General features: G+C 38.3%; 1 protein-coding gene across 1 annotated transcript in view; it reads right to left on the bottom strand.

Annotated features, from left to right (window-relative positions):
• MFSD10 (major facilitator superfamily domain containing 10) overlaps positions 1 to 23,983 on the bottom strand; it is a 29,851-nt gene extending 5,868 nt beyond the window's left edge. Inside the window, exons 1-10 of the mRNA XM_072406517.1 lie at positions 23,510 to 23,983; positions 22,383 to 22,479; positions 20,625 to 20,728; positions 17,721 to 17,879; positions 15,969 to 16,157; positions 12,549 to 12,657; positions 10,593 to 10,704; positions 7,423 to 7,531; positions 5,985 to 6,075; positions 3,639 to 3,686 (exon numbers count right to left, since the gene is read on the bottom strand). Coding sequence (XP_072262618.1) covers positions 3,639 to 3,686; positions 5,985 to 6,075; positions 7,423 to 7,531; positions 10,593 to 10,704; positions 12,549 to 12,657; positions 15,969 to 16,157; positions 17,721 to 17,879; positions 20,625 to 20,728; positions 22,383 to 22,479; positions 23,510 to 23,665 — 1,174 coding nt within the window. The 5' untranslated portion in view covers positions 23,666 to 23,983. The remainder of the gene's footprint in view (positions 1 to 3,638; positions 3,687 to 5,984; positions 6,076 to 7,422; positions 7,532 to 10,592; positions 10,705 to 12,548; positions 12,658 to 15,968; positions 16,158 to 17,720; positions 17,880 to 20,624; positions 20,729 to 22,382; positions 22,480 to 23,509) is intronic.
• Between the last annotated feature and the right edge of the window lie 2,661 nt (positions 23,984 to 26,644).

Below are 26,644 nucleotides of genomic sequence, written 5' to 3'. Positions count from 1 at the left end.
GCCCCCCCCCCCCCATTCAGCCTCCATTCTGCACACTAGCAGCAGGGAATCCCTTGTTCGTATCTAGGAGTCGTACGTATCTTGGATGTCCTTAACCCGGGGACTACCTGTACTTGAATAAAAACCGATCCAAATATAAACCAAGTTACCTACTTATCTCTGAAGAAAACAGGCAAAAAAATTTACTTCATTATACACCTAGGGCACAGTTTCCTTCATCTATATTATTCAAAACCAAAGTCAAAAGAGATGTCAAAAACAAAAAATTCACATAAATTCATCAATGATGTGTTATTTTTTAATACATTTTTAATTTTTTATTATATAAGGGTAGAAAAATAAAATTGCATGGGCTCACTCTGTATATTTTGGTTTCTCTTTTTACAGGTAAATGTTTTTGAAGTTCTACGTTTGTTTTGATGGGTCATTTGCTGCTAAATTATGTTTTGTGATCTATTGTTGGCCAATAGATGGAGATTTGTCTTCAAGTGAAGCATTTCAGATGGCAAGAGTCTGTTATACACTTTACATAAGAACACATAACATCTAGTGGCCTGAGTTTAAACCAAGCTTGTTTTTCGAAAAGAAAAAAATAGGTTTATACTGGAGTACATACAATATAACTTCTCTAGTTGATGTTACATCACTCTGAAGCATTGGGTACATTGATACGTTGCTCTGCTGCTTGTTTATAAGTGTATTACGAACAGAAGCCCTATTCATCCCATAGGTGTTCATTGACAGCCTATTATTCCAGCATTAAAGCCAACGATCATTCAGTGTGCAGCCTGCTATACACCATACCTAATTTACACCATCAAGGCTACAGACTCATGATGAAATATCTTCAACATTACAGAACAAGTGCAGCTGAATGATACTAGCATGACCTGGATCAATAGGAACCTTCAGAGTCAACCTTCATTGAAAGTGTTTTCAAGGATATAACCTACATCATGGTGATGGTGTCCTCCTTTAAGAGCTCAACTCTGTGTTTTTTTTTATTCACATGGTAAATACATGAACATAGACATGATTATAGGCCCAGGGTCGTGTATCATTTTACTTGAACAACCCAAAGATATTATAGGGTATGTTTACAACCTATATAGACTCTATGACTGCGGTTGGGGTACACACGCATAAACACGCTTAATTGTTGTAGATGGAAACAATCTTTCACAAATGTTTCCAGCGACAAACGACTGCAAGATGAATTAATGAGTGCTGCTTTTACAGTGCCGTTTTGTTCCATGGAGAAGGAACGACGAACAAGCTGCACCTCACTGTGCTTTCCTCCTTTCACTTCCATTGCTATTATTCATCGCCTGTTGTTCATGAATCCGTCATAAGGCTACGTACACACATCCAGAAATTATCGTTAGAAAACGAACGATTAATGACCGATCAACGATTATGCACAATTATTTTGAACGATCGTATAATGCACTATTCTGTACATGCTGTAACGATACGACAGTTCAAACATAACCCTCCAATAGTGTACACACACACTAGATACGATCGTTTGAACGATGCAGGAAGTGACGTGTACAGGAGAAAGTGTACTGAAGAACAATCCACAATCACTGAACAACTGTACACAAAATAGATAGCGAATGATCGTCACCTAATCAGATCCGCCGGGACGGTCGTTCGTTTCCAACAACATTCCTCGTTCATCAGTGTCATTGTGCACTTTTTTTGTTAACGATTATCGGACGAGCGTTCGTTTACAAAGATAATTATTGCAGGTGTGTACGTCTGCTGTACACATGTCGGATTCTCACCCAAGACGAACCCAACAGCTGGTATCAGGCGAGAATCATCTGACGTGTGTACGTAGCCTTAGGTTGTAACCTTTGGAGGAAAAGGGAACTGTTCAATGAGCTCTATAAAACAATGTGAATATGTCAGCACTGTATACATCAATAAAGTGTTATTAGAGGAATGACATTTTAGAAATAAATTTGATAAAGCAGGCAGAGGTTATCTATATTTGGCTCCACAATAATCCTCTGTTGACTCAGTATCTCCCTGCTATGGAAAGGAAAATAGCACAAAGGTAAATCATAAAAAGCCGCAGGCTCCATAAATAGCATCTATTCATCAATAAGGCCGAGAGACGGCCTTGAGACTGGATTACACATTACATACATAGTGCTAATTGGAATGTACACATGCTAGATAACTGTCATTCAAAACAAACAATCACTAGCATATCATTAGATAAAAGTTTGTCATAAAAAATGCAAAGACGATTCTTGGGTGACAAGTTCGCTCACCTTCTCCAGGGCTCCAGTTTTTAGAATGACAGAGGTACAGGGATTTGGAATGATGTTCAAATCATTTTGCCGAAAACTTTTCCTGCACCTAACGTGTTCTAGGATTTTATTGGGGGGTGCTGAATTACCAGTCCTCCTGCTATGCTTTCAAAATTTGGGATCAGGCAGGGCTTTATTGCAGAAAGGGGCAGGCGATGTCCCTTCAATAATAAACATTCTTACCTGCCTGCTGTCATGCTCAGCTCAGGGTAGATTGGGATGCCTAGGATGCTTCCAATGTGGATGCTGGGACAGAATGAACAGGAGTGGGTTTGCACAGGAGTTATGTCATCCCCGCCCAGCTAGTCCAAATATCAAAACAGAAGAAGACCGAAGATAGCAGCCGATGCTGCGACAGGAGAGTTTTTAATTCTTTAAAAAATTGCAATCAGGCAGGTAAGGTGATCATTTTTCAGACATCACCTGTCTCTTCTGCAATAAAGGACCTGCCTGGTCACAATTGTTTAATTTTTAGGTTAAAGTGTACCCAAACCCAGAATATTCAGTTTAGATAAAAGGGTAGACAACCCTTTAATGTAAAGTAAAAATTATGTTTTTTTTTTTAAAGGGAACACCCTTTATTAAAAAAAAAATGGTCCATCACTGCCCCAGGCGATCGAGAATGAATGGGAGCGCAGAGCCTCCCGAGATACCTACGTCACGCATCCTGGGAGGCTCTTGGGCGCTCCTTCTGCTCATGCCCAAGCATTTCAGGCATGCGCAGAAGGAGCCCTTTCCTCAAAAGGGGAAAAAAAAAATCTAATCTCACAGTGAGATCGCCATGTGTCAACTACTTAACCCAATCTCGCACCTGGTCGGGTGACGAAGTAAGAAGAACCCGGAAGAAGAGGACAAGATGGTTGCGCCGGCCCAAAGACAGATACTGGGACAAAGCGGGACTCACCTGAAGAGACCTCCGGACTGATCGACTGCGCTGCGGGATTAAAGGTAAAGTGTATTTTTTTTTGTTTTGGCCATTTTTTAGTTTATTTCCTCTTCTGTTTTGCTTCCTCTAAAGTTCTGCTTTAACAGCAACCTGGACAGGTTTGCATTCAGATGCAGAGATCCATTGGCACAAACAGTGGTAGCTCTGTGCAGGTGACTCCCGTTCCTTCACAGTAAACTCACCATACTATATCTTCATGAGCAGAAAACGTCCATCACCAGAAACATGGATGAAAGCAAACAATTGTCTAAAAAACCTTTGTATGCTTTTCCTATGCTATTATTAACATAACCCTTCATTAGAGACACCCGATCCTGGTAATTTGTGGGGGTGTCCACATACAATTGTATGTTGTGCAATGTACTTACCATAGGTTGACACCATGGAGGATAAACACGGCACAACAATGGCTGCAGCTAAAAACAAAAAACAAATGTCAGATCTAGAACAAAAACAAACTGCAAGTGAATAATAATAATAATAATAACACAGATAATGACAATGATAAAAGACAATTATTTAATATGTAAACAGTTTATACAACGCTATGGGCATGAATGGTACATACCAAGAGAAAGATGAAAAAGACAGGTGAACTATAGCTAATGAGTAACACATTTTCTTCACTTTTTAAAGTATTTCTGGTAAATTCTCACAAGCATTTATTCAATAAGAAGAATGGCATTTCTGCACAAACCCAATGCAACTAAGCAGGATTGAACTTTACACAGCTTGGTTCCATTATTTCCAGCTGCTGCACCGTACATGCCATGACAGCTCTGCGCCCTGACTAATGTACAAAAGATAGATGTAAAAAAAAGTATCATGGTGCTGGCTTAAGAGGCTGAAAAATCTTTGGCTGCGATGATTTTAGCCAGGTTTTGCAACGTATTATATTACTTCCGTATGAAACAGCCACAAAGGGACAAACACAATATGTTATTAAGTACTGTAGGACTCATGACAGATCTCTGCAGGATTTCCTGGTAATAACATTAATGGAAAACATCAGGGCTTTCTAAACCATCAGATACAAGGCAAATCAAACACAGCATAGGATGCCCCCTACTGGCAGAATACAATTATGGCAGTGCATGCCAACACCTTGGAAGAGCTTTCAGGATAGTAATACAAACTATCATGCAACTCAAGACGTTTGATTTATGACAACATAATGCTTTCATATAAACAGTACATCACATACCAACATGACAACACAATGGAAAAGGGAACAAAAATGGTGAAAAGACATATTGTAGAAATTAGTTGGGTGGGGCGTCTACCAATGGCTGCCTTCCAAATGGCATTTATTATGTCAGCAGAACAAACGGTAAGAAAATAGAATGAGATCAGTAGAAGGAATCTATTTTTTTCTGAGATCTAGCCATCTATCCCATATATATATATATATATATATATATATATATATATATATATATATATATATACACACACACCTATTTAATGTACAGCACTGCGTAATATGTTGGTGCTATATAAATCTTGTATAATAATAATAATAATAAATATATATTAGGAAAAAATAAATTATATTTAGATTGTAGGCTCTTCGGGGCAGGGTCCTCTCCTATGTCATTGTTTATGTCTATCCATCATCTGCAACCACTATTTAATGTACAGCACTGCAAATAATGTTGGTGCAAAATAAATACTGTTTATTATAAATAATAATATTTAATATATACACACAAAATAAAAATGCATTTAAAGTCACACCACTAATAAAGACTTTATTTAGGTTTTTTTATAATTGCAAAAAAACTTCTTGCTCCAAATAAAACCAAGCAACTTGTGAGCTGCTTGAATTACATCAATTACAGTATTTATATAGCGCCATCATATTACACAGCGCTATACAAAGCCCATAGTCGTGGCACTAACTGTCCCACAAAGGGGCTGACAATCTAATGTCCCTACCATAGGCATATATCATTAATACAGTCCAAGGTCAATTTTTTTGTGGAAGCCAAATAACCTAACTGGTTATCCATGCAGGTAGTGCCCTGGCCGGGATTCGAACCTGGGACCTAGTGCTGCAAAGGCCAGAGTGCTAACCTCTGAGCCACTGCTTGATATATGTCATTAGGAAATGCAATACGATCATTTGGTTTTAATCAATGAGATTGCTCACTGCATGTACAAGCTGTGCTTCTTGATTGCATCTTATTCTCTTATTGCACATACATCCAGCATCCAGATGTTTGCATTGAACTGTACACAGATACAAGGGTTGTGGTTTAGGTGTTAATCATTGTTGGCTAGAAGTATTCTGATAGTAGGGGTAGCCCTGTCAGGCATTTATATTTACTTTATGTTCATTCTGTTAGCACCAGAAACATGTAAACTGCTAATCGATTCCAGGTACTCCCCTTTATGCTACATGACAGCACCGGTGATGGGCGACCAATCAGTTGGAGAAGACTGCTTATGATCATATTGCAGTGTATATGGCCAATTATGTTTCCTGCGTGTGCTCATTGGATCCCATCTATAAAGTCCCAATGGGTCACAGGGCCAAGGTTCCGTATGGTGATAATGGTCTCACATTGAGTTTTTAAGCTGCAAGTCACAGTTTAATTGTCTATGGCAGAGTTTTGTCCCTTTTATCATATTATTTTTGACAATTGGACAGGTAGGTATAATGTATACCCGTAAATACCCAAAAAAACTATTAAAAAAGAAAAAAAACTTACCAAAGGAATAAAGTAGGAGCCCCAATCCCAGCATGAAGATCCCATTTGCCCATCCTATCAGTAGGAACGCTGGGATCAGCAGAATCATGGCCTGCAGGAAACATATTAGTTTAGAAGTTGTAGAATAAATCAAACTCTTACAACATTACTCTAATCATCCAATAGAGGGTTAAGTATTCCATGTATAAATGTTCCTGCCATCTTTTTAAAAAGTACATACAATGTTAGATTGGTAAAGAGCCAATCTGTGGTAACATATGTAGACCAAAACAAAGTTGAAGCCCAATCAATCAGTTTTTTTTTCTTTTAGAAAGCCCAGAAAGACTTGTCCCAGAAGAAGTCTTGTAGTGATTTCCTTACGAAGGTCCACCGTGTCCCCTTCTACGTCAAATCTAGTGCTCCACAACCAGCAAAGCTCCCTAATGCTTGCAATGCTCTAAGTTCAACCCTACAGTAGTATGTCATACCTCTGCAGGGAGACCACTGCTTCCTTACATGGGGCCTTAGTTAATCAGGCCCAATGAATCCTTCTCCGAAGCAAGCTACAAGGGTCAGGCATTTCTACTCTTTATAAAGAAAGGCTACATATACATCGGATTGTACAATACCCTTTAGATTTACCAAATGTAATAGGAGTACAAACTATCTGATTAGGTTAGTATAAAATCAGACAGGCCATTAAACTACATAATTGATCTTAGATCTACTGGAGGTTACATTTGTGTATAGTGTATGGTCAGCCTTAGCCCTGCACTGATCACAGTAGGGGTTTTGCCAACCTTTTGCTAAACAGTTGCCAGCAGTTGCATTTTGTTTGTATCGGCCTTGCACTGATCACGATACATCATAGAGTATCCGCACTCCCAAACCACTGGGAAATACTTTTCTACCTTCTTGTAAAAGCATTAAAAAGCAATACTATTAAAGTCCAAGGAAGCAATTCAGCTAAAGTCCAATCTTAAACGCTGGATCTCCAAAAATGCACCACAACCCCACTGCCGGGGAACCTTTGTATGAAAGGGAATTTTACCAAATATAATTAGGAGTGCTTGAACAGCAGCAATTCATGGGACATTAAAAGAGTGTTAGATTTTAAACACTTTTTTTGTAATGCATCAGAATTTCTTCATTTGACCTAAGCTGGAGGTTCTGTTGGGATTTAAGAGAAAAATTAGTAACTCTAAAAGCTTAAATTTTGTTTAAATCTAAAAGATCACTGGGGTTGTGGTTATGTAATCAGTTCGGATTCCTCTAATACCAAGCAGAACGGTTTTATTTTACTCCAAATCCTAAGGGAATAATTGACCTCCCACCCCAGTCCCAGTCATATACTGACATCATAAAAAGAAATGGTTGTTTTGTTTGTTTGCTTTTTTTACATAGCAAGTATGGTAATCTAAAAACTAACTTGCCACTTTTTTGCAACTTTTTTTTTTACCCGTTTCACAGCATTCAATTCGGTTCCTGGTTTGATTCTCCGCGCGTAGCCGCCTTGGATCAACGCCATTGTAATCCCAATGAAGAAAAACATTTTGCCCTGCTGCATGCTGCCAAAGGAAAGCAAACAATCCAGGTTAGAGACAGAGGTTCCACAGCTGGGAACACTTAACATGGTACAGCCCATACTGTCAGTGCTGTGTTTATTCTCCATCTGGACTGATCTCCTCCAGATGTTCACCACCCTCCGCTGGACGTCCTACCATCATCTTCCCAGCCCCGTGTGTTTATACCGCAATGCGGTTATATATTGCTTTTATCCCGAGGTTAGGATAACATCCTACGTCTTCCCTGACCAGCTAAGGCTTTAATATCTTCAAACAGCTGAAATCATAATAGTAGAAGAAAAATGGCCCTGTGCATTTGTCAGCTTGGAGAGGAATGAAAATAAAAAGACCCTCATGAGAAAATATACCATAGCTGCAAGCAGTATTTTCCAATCAAAATAAAACAGGTTCTCAGAGTTCAAGAAGAGAAGACACATTCTAAAACTGGAAGAAGGACTCTATTATTATAACACAATGGGCCTGATTTATTAAAGCTCTTCAACACTGGAGAAGATAGGACTATCATGGGAGAACCTGGGTGATCCAGCAAACTTAGAAAGGATCTGTTCAGGATTGAAAACATTAAACAGCTAATAGCAAATGATATTTAAGAAACTCATTCCATGATAGTCTACTTTCTCCAGATATGGAGAGCTTTATAAATCAGGCCAATGTTGATCAAACGACCTACAGTCCTCCATATGCATCTAAAGGTCTAATAATAATTTACAGTCTTCATGTAAAAAGCTTGTTCTCTTATCTTTTTATGGTAGGTAGGGTGCATTAAGGGGTTTTTAATAAGTTTAGGAATTGCATTAATAAGAGTCCTTAACTATAAAGACATTTTTACTTCCTTTAGTTATTATGAAGAATTATTTTTGTATACTGAATAATTTATCTAAGTGCAGTATGGTGTACTTGCTAGTTGTTTGTTGAGAGGTCTGATTAAACTTGCTAATCCTAAAACAATTAACAGAAATGGGTGGATAAAAAACATGCAAACTTGCTGCTGAATTTGCCAAGCCACCATCAATCTCTGGAAGCATGGATAAGCACCTGCTTAGGTACTAGGAGGAGCTCAAACTATAAAAATCACAAATGTGATTCTGCACATTAGGCTCTCTGTCTTCTAAAAGAAAAAAAATAAAAGTTTTTAATGGCCGATCAGATTGCATGTAAAAATTTATTTTTTGTGCACAGCTTCTATTCTATACAGCTTAGGAAATATTGCTGTTTCCATAATGCAATATATGTTGCTAACTAACTGGGATTTAAAAATACAGTTTTGTAAGTCTAACACCATCATTCCAAAATGTATTTAGAACATCTCAATTGCTCTAACAGATGTATGCTCAGTCCAACAATCAATATTTTCCTGATCATGAAATGGATCAGGAAATAATGATCATTTTATCGCCTTGCATCAATCATTGTTGAACAGATTTCAACACAAAACTGTAAAAATTATTCATTGCCACTGCTGATTTGTACCACTCAATGTTGGCGTAGATCCTCTGCAGCTTTTATCCTTGGTTGAACTTTTTCTGACTTCTGTTTGGATTTTTCAGTGATAAATAAAAATTAAACATTTAATCTAATAAAAATGTGTTGTAGTGTATGTCTAGCTTAAGATTTGCTGCATAATAGAAATGAACACATGAATCAGATAAACAATCAGCTGGGTTGTTAGCTGAATGACCTCTCTCTCTCTCTACGGCATAATCTCACCCCATTTGTGGCTGGAAATTGTACAAAATAGAATGTCAGAAATAAGCTGACAGCGGGGCACCTTTTGTGCTATGTGTGCACAAGAGAGCTCAGGGGGCTCTGCCGCAGCCAGACATTCTGTCACAGACAAATTCCAGGAATATTACAGCTCGTCTGCTGCCCGCTACACATGTGCAGGGAATGCACAAATCTAGAAAGTGTTTTATAGAAGACAGCGACACAACATAAAGGTATAGCTGGTAGACATGGCCTGATTCTCGGTATTATATTTACTACCGAACTTGGGTATCTAATAAAGTGTCTGCATTACAAACTTCAGAAAGCACGGGGTGTCATAAAAGAATGGCAAACAAAATTGTAATTGTCGCCCTCAGCTAATAGAGTTTTATTAATTTTCTCACTCTCAGCTAATAGAGTTTTTTATTAATTTTGTATGCAAAGAAACCATGAGTTACTTTCATTCCTCCAGCTTTCACAAAGCAAACAGACAAACGCAAATTTTGTTCCAGGTGTCCCCTATTCTCTCCATGGCTGTTATAGTAGTTACAGCAGTAGCTAAGAGTCTGTCCCAGACATCTGCATTACATATCCTTGTACTCTGGATTTTGTTGCCTGAGAAGATCAGCCATAACCATCTCAGATAGAATTCTAGCATTCTATAATCCCTTTAGAAATCTGTATTGCCAAATCACTAACAGACCATTATTGACCGATTATGTCTACTACACCAAAGCCACTCCATATAACATAGCTGTCTGTTCATCACGTTTGTTGCACTAGACTCCGGTGGCAATTACTGAGTGTCTATTCTAGACTTAAGCATACCTGTGCTGAAGGTAAAGATTCTGAAATGAACATATAGAGTTATTGTTTCATGAATAGTGTGCCAAGTCATTCTCTTTTTCTTAAATCTGCAAGTTTGGAGTCCACTTTTGTTCAGCCATAAGTCACTGTCTGCTTTTTTTCTCCATAGCCTCGACACCTTTTGCTGACACTAAAGAAAATCCCCTCCCTATAAACCGTCCTCTCACATTCCAGAAAAATGGGACCAATACTAGTAACTAGTTGATTAATAGAGTTTTCCATTTTTTGCTTTTCTTGGAAATGGCCAGGATTCTTTCTGCTGTTCTAAATGATTGAGGAATCCCAGGTAATAACACTAAAATATAAAAGCACCATAAAAAGTGGGTCATACAAAATCAAATCAAAGTTATATAACCTGTATAAACTTGCAGCATTATGTAATTTGTTTATGATCTTAGAATTTATTGGCTTCTATTATCCTTATAAGATATTGATTGACTATTATGCATTATCACAAATTTACAGAACTCACCTGTTGAACTGGAAGCGCTGGTGAGTGAGGAAGCTGATGGTGTACTCCAGGCCAGAGAAGAAGAAAAGATACAGGAAATAGACCAGACCCAACATTCGGAGGTTCTGCACATCTGTACACAGAGAATTCATATATTACCTACACATGCCTCAGATAAATATCAGATAATTATTATCTATTTATTACCCTCAGGGGGTGAAGTTACAAAACTCAAACTCTTGTATGACAATCGTTCTATCCACCAATTAGATTCCAGTTGTTTTTCTAGTGCAGGTTATGAAATAAAGGTAAGATTGGGAACAGGTAAACTAAATGATTTACTATAAAACACTTTATTTTGCAAATCCCTTTCTCCTGTTAAAGAAACATCATATTTCTATATATAAAACACCAAGGGTATCACTGAAACTCCAAACTTTCTGCAAGAGCTCACAGCACAGAAGAAGGCCATAGCTGGGCAGATGAATGTTGTGAGATATTGCTATAGACCAGATACACCCTTCTTTACACTTGCACACAGAGAATGATGGGTTCCCCCAAGAAGCATGATTATATATATATAATATATTATATATATATTATTATATTATATATATATAAATAAATCATATACTACAGTGTGAAAGAGCACCAACCACTGGTAGAGATCATCCCTGACATGGCCAGAGCACATAATGGAATGCTAATATCAGCAGGGTCACTTTATAATATCAGGCTACATGTTCAGTGAGAATGCTGTATAAACCATGCTACAATCCTATACCAATTCATTTATTTGCATTTCAACTTTTTTCCTAATATCTCTCTTACTTTTCTACATTGGCTACCCTCTGTCAACAATGACAAAATTACTATTTTCAAGCAAGAATCTTTAGAAAAAGTTTTTTGTTCAAAAAATAAACTTGTATAATTTATTGTAAAATAAATAATTTGTTGTCGGTAATACTTTTCATGACTTGCTAGAAGTTTCTTGCAAGTTTTCTCTTTCAAGCATGATCTGTACAGTATCCATACAGTTCTGTACCATACCTGATGAAGAATTTACTTTGAAAGCTGGCAAGAAAACTATTTAAAGTTGGTAAAGGCCATGATTCATTCCACCTTGGAGTTTTTATTTTTTTTCCAACTTTGCAAAGAATTAGGGTAATGTATTATTGCTATCTCCCCACAAGGAAGATTTATAATAAATCTTTACTCTCTGTTATTGGTAGGAAAATTAAAGCTAGAATTTAGTTGGCTGGGCCCTGTGCAAACTCAATCACACTTGTGCATCCCATTCAATAAATACAATACAGATCATGCATGCGACATACCAAATAACAGCACATCACAATGCACAGTACTGTTGAGGTGCACAGATTATTGGCACTGCACATTACACTGCAATGCACATGCTAAGCACTTGCACCATTTTTTTGCCAATACACCGCAATGCTTTAAAGTATCACAACAGTGTGTTGTGGTATTGTGTTTGCAATAAACAAACACAAATATATGATCTAGGCCTGAAAGAAAACTGTCTTGCGAAAACTTAGGGGCTGCCATTACCGACCTTTCTTCTACAATACTAGTTGCTTAACTGTCATGCTGATCTTTTATTGTCATGTTTATGGTTCGCTGAACCAAAAATTGCATATGCCAAATTTTGCCATTTCCCAGACTTTGCTCTTTTACAGACTGTTTCAGGTCAATAACGCCTCCTCCTATTGTGTGCTGTTCCACCCACCTCCTAGATTGTAAGCTCTTCAGGTCAGGGTCCTCTCCTTCTCCTGTGTCACTGTCTTTATCTGTCATTTGCAACCCCTATTTAATGTAGAGCACTGCGTAATAGGTTAGCGCTATATAAATACTGTTTACTACTACTACTACTACTACTACTACTACTACTAATAATAATTCAATGTATTTTAGTTTTTACAGGCAACTTTTTTTTTAAGTGGTTATTTTCAGACATACTTTTAGAAGATGGAAAGTCTTCTCTTCGTGTTATGGCTGAGAACTGGAACAAAGACACAGGACTGATCAGGTCTAGAGCCCCTTGAAAGCCCACTATCATGGAGGAGACCTATAAATAAGGATAACAATTGATTAGAACACATAAATAAAAAGATAATAAAAAAAGGTCATAAATCAATATAAAAAGTCAGCCCTGTTTTTCAGGGTGAATCTGGTATAATGTGAAGGCCTAATGCTTATACCTCAGAAACAATTTTCTATTTCTGTGGCCCAACATAAATATGTCTAAAAAAACATGTCTATACACATTAGTACAGAACAGCTACTAGTTATTTGTTCTATTATTATTATTTATATTATTATTATTATTATTATTATTATTATTAATACTACTATTAATAATAATAATAATAATAAACAGAATTTATATAGCGCCAACATATTGTATGCTGCTTCCCCACCTCTTAGATTGTAAGCTCTTCGGGGCAGGGTCCTCTCCTCCTCCTGTGTCACTCTCTGTATCTGTCATTTGCAACCCCTATTTATTGTACAGCGCTGTGTAATATGTTGGCACTATATAAATACTGTTTAATATTATTATTATAAATAATAATAATAAAAAATGAAAGTATTACTGGTAGCTGACCTATATTTTAGTGGACTAATCCAACTTTATTAAACCACACTTAAAATGCACGGTAACACAAAATATATTGTCAGATTGTTCAGCATCATTCCCTAGGGTCCACTCTCACCGTGTGCTCTTTGTGCACCACAGCACATGGTGGTGTGTTACTGTGCATTATGGGCAATGCAGAAAAAGATATAAAAAACAGGAAGTGGTAGGCAAATTCCAGAGTTTTTGAGAGGTGTCTGATCAGTAGGTGCAGGTTTTTTCTATAGATATATAAAAACAAAGGTCTAAGAATTGGACGGTAGGTTAGGGATTCTGCAAGGTTTCTTTGTTAGCCATATTACAGACATGAAGTTAAGAATACTTTTGACAAGATAAATTAATATTATTATTACACATTATTTATATAGCGCCAACATATTACGCAGCACTTTACAAAGTCTATAATCATGTCACTAACTGCCCCTCAAGGGGGCTCTACCATAGTCCCTACCATACCATACCCTACCCTGTCCTTACTATAGTCATATGTTAATGTCTTTATGTATGTTAATGCATGCAAATCTCTAATACAGTCTAAAGTCAATTTTGGGGGGAAGCCAATTAACCTAACTGCATGTTTTTTGGTATGTGGGTGGAAACCGGAGTACCTGGGGGAAACCAACGCAAACACGGGGAGAATATGCAAACTCCATGCAGATAGTGTCCTGGTCAAGATTCGAACCTGGGACCCAGTGCTGCAAAGGCCAGAGTGTCAGGGAAAGCTTATTCTAGCAGGTGGTGTCAGGTCTTTTCACACATACACGCCCTGCATTGGTGCAATGGCTGACATTCCTTCACATGAGCGACACTTTCAAAGTAAGTGATAAATTAGGAGCAGGCGGCATTCATCCCTGCCTAACAAAATGTTCCAACACCCACATTCCCACTGCATGACCTTCACTCTGTATGGTGGGAAGCCTTCAAGATGACGGAATGTGAAAGAAGGGAATTGTATGGTCATGTAGCATCCAAGCACTAACTTCCTACCTGCTGAACTACACTTTGGGACTCCCTGGTCACAGGAGATTGTGCAGAGCCATATAAATGGCATCCTGACACCTAGACCCCCCACCCCACTCCTATTGGAGGAATCCTCCTGTAATATTTCCATATTTTCCCCACTTCAGTCTGCTACTTTAAACCTCAATAAAGACTTTGCAGGCTTCCTTCCTAAACTTCACAAGGAACACTGGCACATTCCTCTAATCCCCTACAGGACACTGCTCAGACGGGTACATGGGCTGTTGGGGCACTGAGCTTAGCATTATAGGAGAACAGTACATATGTATTCTGCAAATACCTATAGCTAGTAATTAGCAGATGTTGCTTAATGTCATTACATATTTTTACTTAGCAGAAGTGAACTATAAATAGGGTGGGAGCCATTATTCTCATTCTGATGCCCCACATAGGGGATTGGCTTACTTATATTTATGCTTTGTATTAATGCATGTTGCATTATGGCAGCCCATTTGAAATATTTTTAGCAATGCAGTGCACTACAACGCATGGTATTGTACTAAAGTGCAACATGGGAAGCTGCAACACAGGTACATTGGTATGGTGCACTGGGGTGCCCTTAAGAATGAATGGCAACAAGTATAACATGCAACTACCAAACCTGTCCTTGGGAATGTTTTATTTTGTATATGAATATTAGTACATGTATCAATTACAGCTCCAACCAAACTTTAAATTGATTAGTTTTGGAATACGTTGAGGAAGGGTTGTAATTTTTTTCGGGACTTTATTGCAGTATATTAGTTGTAGATATTTCACCTGACATCCATATCAGTGCAGGAACTGAAAGTAAATCTCTTAAAATATCTGCGTGTCCGTTGGGGAGACTTCTTTCACTTCCTGTCCCAGTGAGAAGTATTGCAGTAACAGAAAGTGAGAATAGATATTTATCAAAGGGACAAAGTGAACAATGTACTGAAAAGAATACAAACGTTAGCTGTGCAACCTAAACAAGGGTGTAGGGCAGTTCTTGTTCACATAAACCCCTTTGTATGCTTTTTTTGTAGTTTAGGAACTTAAAACAAACAAGACCCTGCAAGTAATACATTCTATATGCAATACTGCAACTTTATTTTAAGATTCCTCTCTCTGGGAAAATGCTGTACAATGCCATTGTTTCTATGATAGTTTGTACCTTAACAATATATTTCTTTTTCTGGGTATAATACTGTCACTTTAGGGTGAATTTTGCTCAGTTAGCTCCACTGTTTTACGTTATTTGACATATCTATTCTAGAAGCTGGGCTGTTAGTTCATTTCTGTGTTTTATGAAAAGTATGGCAGTAGTGTAGACTAGAGTGGTGGTTTGTGTTTTAGTAATGGCTTACAGCAGGTATTTTTTTGTGTTGTTGTCATATGAATTGGGCTCCTGCTGCTGTAGACCAGCAAGAAATATTAGCTACAAATAGTTGTGAAATGTGTCTGGTCCTAGGATTCAGTGATCTAGCCATTAGGGTCCCAATGGGGTATCAGAATCTAAGAGACAATTTAACTTATTTTTGGAGAAGTAAAGCTGTGGGTGTTGAATGCTGCAAGCAGAGTAATACTTCTTTTTATTTCCCAATGCACTAGATATAGCATATATACAATGAGAATTTGGTTAGTTTTAGCTTTACCAATTCAAAAATATCAACCACAGGGTGCACCCATCTACAATGGATAGAGCTATCAGTTTACATTTTAACATCTTCAGGAAACTAAAGAAAAATCCATGCCAGTCTTACCCTGTTCTTTTCAGGAAGAGTCTCAGGAAGGAACAAAAGGATGAACAGCAGATCCAGAACAGAGAACGTAAGGGCAAGCAGGGCAGGCCGGACATAGAAGACCTCTCCATCAGCTGCATTTATTGCAAAGTAAGCTCCAACCATGGGTCCTATGGTGAAGCCCATTGAGAATGCAACACCAATCATTGCCTAAAACAAGAAGAGGGTCACAAATCTTAGCAATGTAGTCCAATTACCTAAGTATAGTCCATTGCATACTGCAGCCTTTCCTAATTGGTATATGGAGATGAACCACCATACCATGTGTGAAGTCTAATTAAACACCTGGTAATCGTTTTACTGTGTCTAGGAGTCACTGGTATGATTTTAAACTTTTGTCTGCAAACCAGGAATTTGTTTGCTTGCATTTCCATTTACATCACCAAATGCTGGTCTTTGGTCAGATAATCCTTATTAGTAGAGGACCACAGTTCAGGCAAAAATGTGGACTGATTGAGTTTTCTTAAATGTTCCTCTTTTAGGAATCTTACAGTTGAGCACATGTGCTAAACAATTGGCAATATTTTGTTTCGGTTTCTGATCATGTGATGGGCATTTCATACTTGTTTTTAGTACTTTCTGAGCCACTGATGCAGATTAGGTATGGAAATAATGATTTTTTTTGTGATTTATTCCTTTATTAGGAATATTTAGGAATAGCAGAAAACAAAACAAAAATTTACAAAAAAAAAGGAGTGTCATCTAGAGCAGATTTTTATCATTTTTTTAATTTTATCATTTATTATATTTAGTTTCTTTAGGAGTTTTAACAATAGGAAGTTGGGTGTACTCTGGGAGAAAAAAAAAATTGGCCCCAACAATTTTTAATTCAGATACTTAGCACAGGCCCTCTAGGACATAAAACTAGAGTTTGGCATATACATGTAATCCAACTGCTGTCAAGTAAATGCAATTTGCAACTAGTGTTGGTCGAACATCTCAGTGTTCGATACGACGGCTATTCGATCGAATAGGCCGATATTTTTCGGGACTGTTTAGAACTGCAAAGCAATCAGGGGAGCTGACAGCTGAACTGTAGTATGTGTTCTTGGATAGAGATTCTCTATCCAAGAACACAGGAGTCCCATGGCTGTGCTCATGAATGGATACAGCCATGTGAATCATCTTGTCGGTGTGGGATCCCTGGGCACTAGAGGTTAAATGAGGACAAGTCTCCCCATTCATCACCTCTAGTGCTTTGTGAATGGCTGAGGAAAGGTAAACCCTGATGACAACTCAAAGTAAACCCTGAAGACAGCTCAATTCGAACAGCCATATTCGGGTCGGACATAGGGACAACCCGAATTCGAACACCAACACTATTTGCAACGTGTCCCTAAACCCAAAAGATTTCATTGCATGGCTATTCAATTAAGGTCATGTATTGGGTCTGCACACATTACAGACAGCTTCAGCACCAGCATTAAATAGGGAAAACAATAGCAAATCAGATTTTTTCCAGCCTGTTGTACCCTTATCTTCTCAGCTTATGGTCTTCAGCCACTGATGTCCAATGTTGTCATTTAGTGAAATTAAGTTGAAAACTGTCATGGGTTCTTAACTCTTAACTACCCATTTCCATGGCCATGAGAGGACACTTCTTAAATTATAACAAATCATGACAATTTTATTGACAAAGACTTCATCATCATCATCATCATCATCATCATCATCATCAATCATTTTTCATAAATGAACACAGTCAACACTCACCATACCCTTGCTACGGTTCTTTAGAGAGGGAAGATCGGCTATTACAGCAGCACATAAGCTAACATTTCCTTTACTTAATCCTCCAATAATGCGAGATAATAGGAAAACTTCAAAATTTCTTGACATGGCCCATAAACTGTAGGACACAATGATGCCAACCTGCCAGAAATGGAGACATTAACAGATAACATATCAGTTGCTTGGCATATCCAGTAATTAAATTTAAAAAAAATAAAACCATAGACAAAACACTGACCTTAGGGTTTACGTATTACAAATTAGGCCTGAGTTATTAACAGTTTCCAAAACTGGAGAAGATAGACTATCATGGTAATTGTGATCCAGCAAACCTGGAACTGGTCTAGGGTTGAAAACAATTGGCAACTAATAGAAAATGATTTTTAAGAAATCAGTTCTAGATTGGCTGGATTACCCCGGTTCTCTGATAATAATCTAACTTCTCCAGACATGGAAAGCTTTAATAAATCATTCCTATTAAAAGAACATGGCATACTTTAATATTCTGGTAAATGACCTAATCACAAGGTGTGTTATTCAACCAGGTAAACATGAATACCCACTATGTTTTTATTGCTCATGTCTCATGTAGGTTGGCCACAGTTTCCATCCCTTGCTGTTAAAGGTTCTTCATTCTTTTACATGGCAAATAGTTTCACTCATTAGACCTCTCTAACTACAAGTAATGGGGCTATAGAAGGGGGCTCACCCCAAAACATTAACAGAACACAAAGGGAGAAGTTTGAAGGTACTTTAACCCAAAAAAGTCGAAAAGACAAATAGAAGGCGTCCAGGAGGAATTCATTAATGGGTCTTCCACTTCAAAATGATATTTTAATTATAAGTTGGGCTTAGTGGGCTGGGTCAGGTCCCTGGGCCTTAAAGTTCTAAGTTAAAGTAAAATCTCCTTACAACAATTTATGACTGTTCTTCCACAGGGGACTTTTGAATGTTCCCAATAACCTTTTTGTATGACAACTCTTCCTGTTACATTCTCCATAATATTATATAAATCCAAAAGGCAGACCTAGGAATAACTCACTTTTAAGCAGACTTCCACCCATCTATGATCAACCTTGCTTAAAGCACAGTTACTTCATTGTACGCATCTGGCAAACCTTCATTGAACAATGCATATCTTATACTTGGTTCTTTGTACGTAGCTTTTCTTTTTCTTTGGGCACCTTTGTGCTTATGCAAGTAATACAGTGTCCAAAAGCCATAAACCAAGCATTGTAAATAGCCATAGGTGTTTTATGAAAGAAATGAACACTGTTGTGCAATACACAACTTACACTTGGTTCTTTGTACATTTCCCTTTATTTAAGCACTCTATCCTATCTGTGCTTATGCAACTGATGTGAAAATCTAAAAATCCAAGCAATGTAAAAAGCAAAAGTTGTTTTGTGAAGGAGATGCACATTACTACATTGTGAATCAAATTCACTGCAAAAAAAATGCACCTGACACTTGGTTCTTTGTACATTTACTTTTTCTTTGGAGCAACCTCCCTTATTTGTTCTTACGCAATCGATACAGTATCCAAAAATCCATAAAACCTTGCCTAACCTGTATTTGTCTTTATAGGAGTATAAAGGTACAAAACCAACAGTTTGCAATACTGATGGCCAGAACCATCGTCAAGGAATGATAAGAAGGCTGAAAGAATGTTACGGGAGGATGCAGAATGTTGTACGTTCAGCCTTTCCTATGGATTAACCCACGAATAAAAGACAAGAGTGCAGAACAACCTTAAGCTAGTTGCAGACCTCAGATGACTGTCAGATATGCAAGCATTATATAACTTATTTTAGCAGTCCTATTGGATAGTTACAGGTTATGATAGCTATGATAATAACCATAAAAACAAAGGATGTCTGAAGGTTCATGTTTAAAGTAGCCTGGGAGCAACAGAGCAACAAGTAAAGGATTGCTGCCAGTCTATTACAGGCTGAGCAATGTAGGTGATTATATAAGTTTATCAGCATACACAGAGGGGTAAAATGTAGTTATTTTGTTGGTACATAAGAAAGGGAAATAACAACCTACGCTCTCATTGATTAATGTCTTACTCTGAGGCTTTTTCAAAAAGTTAAAACACTGTACTACATGAACTAGCCCTGGACTCTGTGTGTTGTCTGTCCCTATTGTCCCTACAGTGACCTTTAAATACTAAATACAGATAAAAAGAAAATGTTTACTGCTTTGATTGCATCCCTTAATTCTGTTCTTCAGCTCTGGCTCTGATCCACATCTCCAAAATAACATCCGTATTTAGTATATTCAAACCATGTCACATGATATATGTTATGTTCTATAACCAAGAATGCTGATTATACCCAGAAAATATGATTTTATGTCATAAGACATTCTAAAACAAGATCGAGTCTTAAAATGCACAGAACACAAATACTAATTTTTGTGCTGTTGTGGTAATGGAACAGACACACAGTCTGCAGATAACATGCAAAATAGCATGGAGGTTCCCTGCATGAAATCCTCTGTTGTTAAATAATAAGTTTATAAAAAAAAAAAAAAAGAATTAAAATATCACCTTAAAAAAAAAATATATATCTTCCCTTATGGGGAAATTTTGGTCGGTTCTAGTGATCAAACGGCAAATTTTGGTTCTGTTCAGCTGCTTGCAACAGAGAGAAGCAGAAAAAGATGATGATCAGAGGGAGCCAACCTGGAGGTTTTGCCTGATCATAAACTATGCAATGTCCAGCAACCTTGTGTTCTATGGTTGTGCTAAGTGCTGGTGGCCCATAGGAGCCCAGAACTACCAACATACCTATTACAGCAAATCATTAACATAGAAATGACTGCTCTATATAACCACTATAGCAGCACAATATTATAAGACGGTGTCAAAATATAACATACTGCATTTATCAACATGACACGTCGTCTTCCTAGATAATCCGAAGCAGCTCCAGTTAGCGGTGAGCAGATAAACTGCAGGAGGGAGAAGAGGGAGCCAATGAAACCTGAAAAACATTCATTATTACAACACAGAAACAATTCATCCTCGCATGTTAAAGCCGCTGAATTTCCTAGGGCTGTTGGGGGATCAGTAATGATATTCTGGTTCTAATGTAAGAGCGAACCTGTCCTGGCATAAAGATGCCTAAAATTTCTAATCTCCCTTTAGTATTCTGAAAACTATGTAACATGAGGCCATCTTGATTTTATATCTTAATAGGCCCCCATGCTGCATATTTGTTGGTACATGTAAAAGAGATTGGATTGTAATAAGTGGGTTCATCTCTGCTGGCAAGGAACACAAGGTGCATATAATCCATTGGTACTAGTAGGCATTTTGTAGGTAAAGTCAGGTTCACCCTATATCTATGAAAGTCTCATCAAATGAAGAGAAAAAAGAAGAACTACGGAGACCACATAAAGTGTCTCAGTTGCAAAAATTAAGTTAAACTGCTATTAATTGTAAACATCATTACTGTAGTGGAGATCAGCAGGAAGATCCAGTAAGAGATGTCAGAAACATTTCTGCTTTCATAAATAACAGTTTTCTAGCAGGATTCAGGGAACCATTTCCACTGAATAGAGTGGCATGCCATGGTGTAGATACCAGGAAGGTTAAATCTTCACACTTTAAAGGCAACGGTGGGATTTAATGTATTTTTATCATTAGGCCTCAACTGAAAGCATTAAACCATAACATGTCTATCTAGCACACACAACCTCCCATCTCCAAATTTCCAGCAGTGGTGCCACTAAACACTCATTATGAAGGAAGACCAGCACGCCATGTTAGATATAGCTTTTTAACTGAAATTTCTAATCTCAGTGCTAATGTCTTGATAAAGAAGACCTGTATGCCCTTGTAATGTGCATTGGTGATTGCTGTTTGCAGTAAAAGAGATATACTTTATATGGTGAATTCGCCTTTTTTTATACTAGGACAAACATTAGTTCTCCTGGGCCCAGTGACCAGATAAAAACCACATCATGGTCTCAAACGACTTTTACTTTCCCAAACCCATGACCACAGAGCTTTGTGCTTGCACAGTTTTGAGCATGTGCAATACAATAAAAAATAAAAACTTACTGAGCCATATTTCGGCCAGACATAGTTATAGCTCTGCTCCCAGAGATGCCAAGGTCTGCTGAGAGATATAAAGCAGCGGTCGCCAACCGGTGGTCCGCGGCACTGGCCAGTTCACCCCCCAATGGGGTCAGGAAAAGGACCCTGCTGGGGGGGCGCACCGATCAGAGCCGTGGACCGTGTCTCCCATATGGATCCGCTCAGCCGGATCACAGGTCTGAGCCGAGAGTGGGTGGTTTCGGGCATCATGACCTCACTCTGGGGGAAGTTTCTTCCCCTCCGAGTGACCCCCGGCTCCCCATGCATGCACGGTCTGGAGCCGGTAAATTTAGTGGTCCATGGGTCCGAAAAGGTTGGCGACCACTGATGTAAAGGACCACATATGGGGCTGAGACTGAGTAAATCCTTTGCTGGATCTTCTGATTGATACATGTCACCAAAATATAGTGGGTAGATGTGAATGGTAGTTCCAGAGATCATTTATTTCTATCCTTTCGTTCCTCTATCCTACAAGCTGTAATCTGGGTGCAACTTCATTGATCTATAGTTAAATCATGATGTATTTCATAACTTACCACCAAAGAGAACACTGTTATACTTCCTTTCCTGGGGAACTCCTACAGCTTCTGCAAACCAGCCCACGGTGCCCTGCAATGTCTGGTACAGACTATCCTGGAATGACAGAAAAAGGAAACAAACACATTTTTATTTTAACCATCCAGTGTTACACAGCATTTCTCATGGATTTTGTAAAAGAACTTTATACAAAAACATAGGAACATAATAAAAAGTTAAAAAATAACTTAAAACATTATGTTTAATCTTAGAAACCACTGTATGTTTATTAGGCTTTTATTTAGCATTGTATTAGCAAAGATTCCAAGATATGCATGAAAAATAAAAGACTAGAGCACCAATTACTGGCACTACAGCACATATACAGTATATATAAATATATATATATAAATTTATATACATACAAACAACTGCGGTGCAGGGAAAGAACTGACTGTATACACCTTCAATGTATTGTTAAAGCAGGCCCTAAGGCTACACATTTTTGGTAAATCTTAAAGAAATTGCACAGTCAGATTCTAAAATAACTGGTCAGCTTCATGACTTGTGTACAGAAAGTCAGAAATAAGCAATATATAGCAGTTGGTGTGCTCTGCATAAATTAGATCTAATGTACAATGCATTTGTAAGTGCACGCCATACAATTATGATTTACCTGTGACACATATGAGTATGATGTGTTCATGCTATGAAATGTAAAATGTGTTTGATTGTAGTTATACGTTTTGTTTCCCCTTTTTGAGCAAATTGTACCAGGGTTTTTTTGCTTTCCTCTGAAACAACTATGTCTATAGGGTTTTTATCTGGGATATGTTTATTGGTTGAACTTGATGGACTTATGTCTTTTTTTCGATCTGACTATGTCTAACTATGTGACTATGTAACTATGCTAGGTGCACCTCAAACACAGGACAAAAGCCTTGCAAAGGAATGCTGCACCTGCATTCTCATTGATGGCTATAAATAAAATCCAAAGCTGGTACCTGATTGATTAGGAGGTTCCATCCATAAAAATACCAATTAACACCCTGTTTTATACCTGTGAAATTCCAATCACAATTCTACTATTATATTTGAGACCACGCCTGAATTGCAGATCATCTATGTACACAATGTGACTACTTACATTAGACTTGCCAAAGTGATCCAATATGGAGGGCATTAAGGGTAAAATAAGGGTAAATCCCAGAAGGTCGATAAGCAAAGCCAAGAAGATGACTGTGATGACTTTGGAAGACCCCTCATCTTCACCTTTTGGGGGCTTCGCTCCTTGGTCGCTCATTTTTCGGCTTATGTGAGCTCCTCCAGCTGAGTCCTGTAACAATAACCAGACAACACTCCTGAGTTCTCAGCTTCCTCAAAGTGTTCACCCCCCACCCTGGGGACACAATAGAGCTGACTCATTGCAGAAACTTCACAGGTAACATTCATCTTAAGAAACATTCTGGTCTTTAGAATGAAAGAACCGGCTTTATGGGTTGTTTTGCAATACCCAGAAGTTGCTAGAGTATCGCAGGCAGGATGCAATGGCTGAAATAAAATCTTATCTTTTAAGGAAGTTCTAAACATGGAAGGAAGATAAGAGTTACATAAACGCAGTTATTCAAACTGTAAAAAGTCAATTATGGTAACATCCTGACTATAGAATATGATGCCATCCTCATCAATAAAAACCAGCAAGGATAATTGCGAAAAGCACTGCAAGAAGCAACAATTGTATGCAATGTGCAATCATCTTCAGAAACCAGAAATACTATTCTATCACCAACTAAAAACCACTTTGCAGACCATTGCTGCTTGTTACCATGCTATATTAAATATAGTGAGTTTTATTTATAAATATCACACTTAAAGTGATTTCTTCTCTTTTTATATATATAACCCCGTTTGAATAATCACCCTATTCTCAAATTTTAATACAAAGCTTGTTGAGGTGGATAAATTGAGAATAATACAACAGCTAGAGTAGCTTCCCTGGCTCCCTTTAGTACTGGTCACCATTGACCATTGGCCAGGCTCCTAAGAGCATGAATTCATGAGGAAAGTCAGAGTGGAGACTGGCTGATCTCTTTAGCAAAATGATCCAGTGATCTTGTGCAGATCTGGACCCATCTGACTTCAGCCCTGATCCAGTGATCTTGTGCAGACCTGATCCAGTGATCTTGTGCAGACCTGATCCAGTGATCTTGTGCAGACCTGGACCCATTTGACTCTAGCCCTGATCCAGTGATCTTGTGCAGTCCTAGACCCATCTGACTTCAGCCCTGATCCAGTGATCTTGTGCAGACCTGATCCAGTGATCTTGTGCAGACCCGGACCCATCTGACTTCAGCCCTGATCCAGTGATCTTGTGCAGACCTGGACCCATTTGACTCTAGCCCTGATCCAGTGATCTTGTGCAGACCTGGAGCCATCTGACTTCAGCCCAAGATCCAGTGATCTTGTGCAGTCCTAGACCCATCTGACTTCGGCCCTGATCCAGTGATCTTGTGCAGACCTGATCCGGCCATCTTGTGCAGACCTGGACCCAACTGACTTCTCTTCATTCTGTACATGTGCTCCATGGCTTCAATTACTTCTAATAGGTTCCATCTGTGATATCGGATCTTATCATTACTCTAGCTGGACAATCTTTATTTACAATGATAGATGCCTGATGCCAGTAGAAAGTCAAGTTGAAAAAAGCATCCAAAAAAGCAGAACTAAATGTAAATTTGGGAATAATGCAAGCAGGCAGGTCCTTTATTACAGAAGGGACAGGTCATGTTTCTTCTGCAATCAGATAAACCATCCTTGCTCCACTGCAGGTGCCACCATGTTCTCCTGGTCTTCTGGGTTGCTGATCTTCAGCATGCATGCAGGAGTTTATTCCTTGCTGCCAAAGGAAAGCCAGGATACCCGGCACAGTACACTGGGCTGTGCATGCATAACTCAGTTTAAAAGGAAGAAAAGATTGGGATCAGGCAGGTAAATTATTGCAGAAGGGACGTCACCTGTGCAATAAAAGGCTGATCTAGTTAGGTAAATATACTTCTGCTTTTAGTTTTGCCAAAAGATAAAAATAAAGAACGCTTTGCATCCTCAGAACTTTAATTGATTCAGCTTTCTAATAAGTAATTCAATTTTCTCTAAGCATACATTAAAGGCATAGGATTTATTACCCTGCATCCATCAGCATGTGTTAACACGTCTTCATTATGGAGAGACACTAACAGGGAAATAATTATTTTGTGATTCCCAAAAGCCATCGCATACTCCCAACATCAACACCCTGCAGTGTGACACAGAACTAGGAAACTCAGAGATATGCCTCACCCTGCTTTTAAAGTTTTTACAGCTACTATTAAAGCTAATGCTCCGTAAAATCTCACGGCTGGCCTATTAATAATAGATTCCAACGTTAAAGCTTTAACACATAATGCTGGAAAAAAGGTGTGTAGTGCAGGTCTATAAATTTGTACCTAGGTATTTGCAAAGCTGCTGATAATATTAATAACATGTAATTCAGTAACTGTCTCCAGGCATTTAATGTTTTTGTTTGCTTCAGAAGAAAATAAGGCTGCATCCTTTTTGTATGTGGTCTGTAGAATATACAAAACTAAAGGCTCCGTACGACAGTCTAAACAAGGACTAATTTCATGTACAATGTGATAAACAAGCCTCATCCAGAAAACTAAAAGCTTTCCTGATTGCTCCAAATCCATCTCAGTTTGTGTCTCCCACATTCCCCCTCCCAGACACTGCAGCTCACAATGGGTGTTTGCAGCAGAGACAGTGCTTGAACATAAGAACCAATCCTACTGCATGGGGATCCACCAGAACCAAGCTCCACTTTTTGGGTCTGGCTCACCAGCTATGCCTGTGCCATAGCACAACCCACCAATAATAAACCAGTATCTATAGTATCCATGGGGTTATGATGTTTAACTTATTTAAAGGTTTGGAAACAGGCAACGTTGGTAATTCAGAAAGCAGTGCTCCGTCCTCCTGCACCGTCTATTTATCCTACTGTAGTAAAAGCAGGCACTGGCTAAATTAAAGTGACAACACTGCTCTGAATTCAGGAGCAGAAGAGCAGTGTTGTCACACTATCTCAAAACAATGTGTTAGGAGTTACATCAACCAGGTCAAAGTTTATCTGCAGGTGAAAGAAGAGAAGGAAGATGGCGGCACCCTACAATGGATAAGTGAGTCATTAGGGTTTAGTTCTGTTTAATGGCACCTTGGCAATGAACACAACTGGGCGCAGAAACCAATTATA

Source organism: Pyxicephalus adspersus, chromosome 3 (genome assembly GCF_032062135.1).
Source record: "Pyxicephalus adspersus chromosome 3, UCB_Pads_2.0, whole genome shotgun sequence".
Lineage (NCBI taxonomy): Eukaryota > Metazoa > Chordata > Amphibia > Anura > Pyxicephalidae > Pyxicephalus > Pyxicephalus adspersus.
This window is presented reverse-complemented; position numbering and strand designations above follow the sequence as displayed.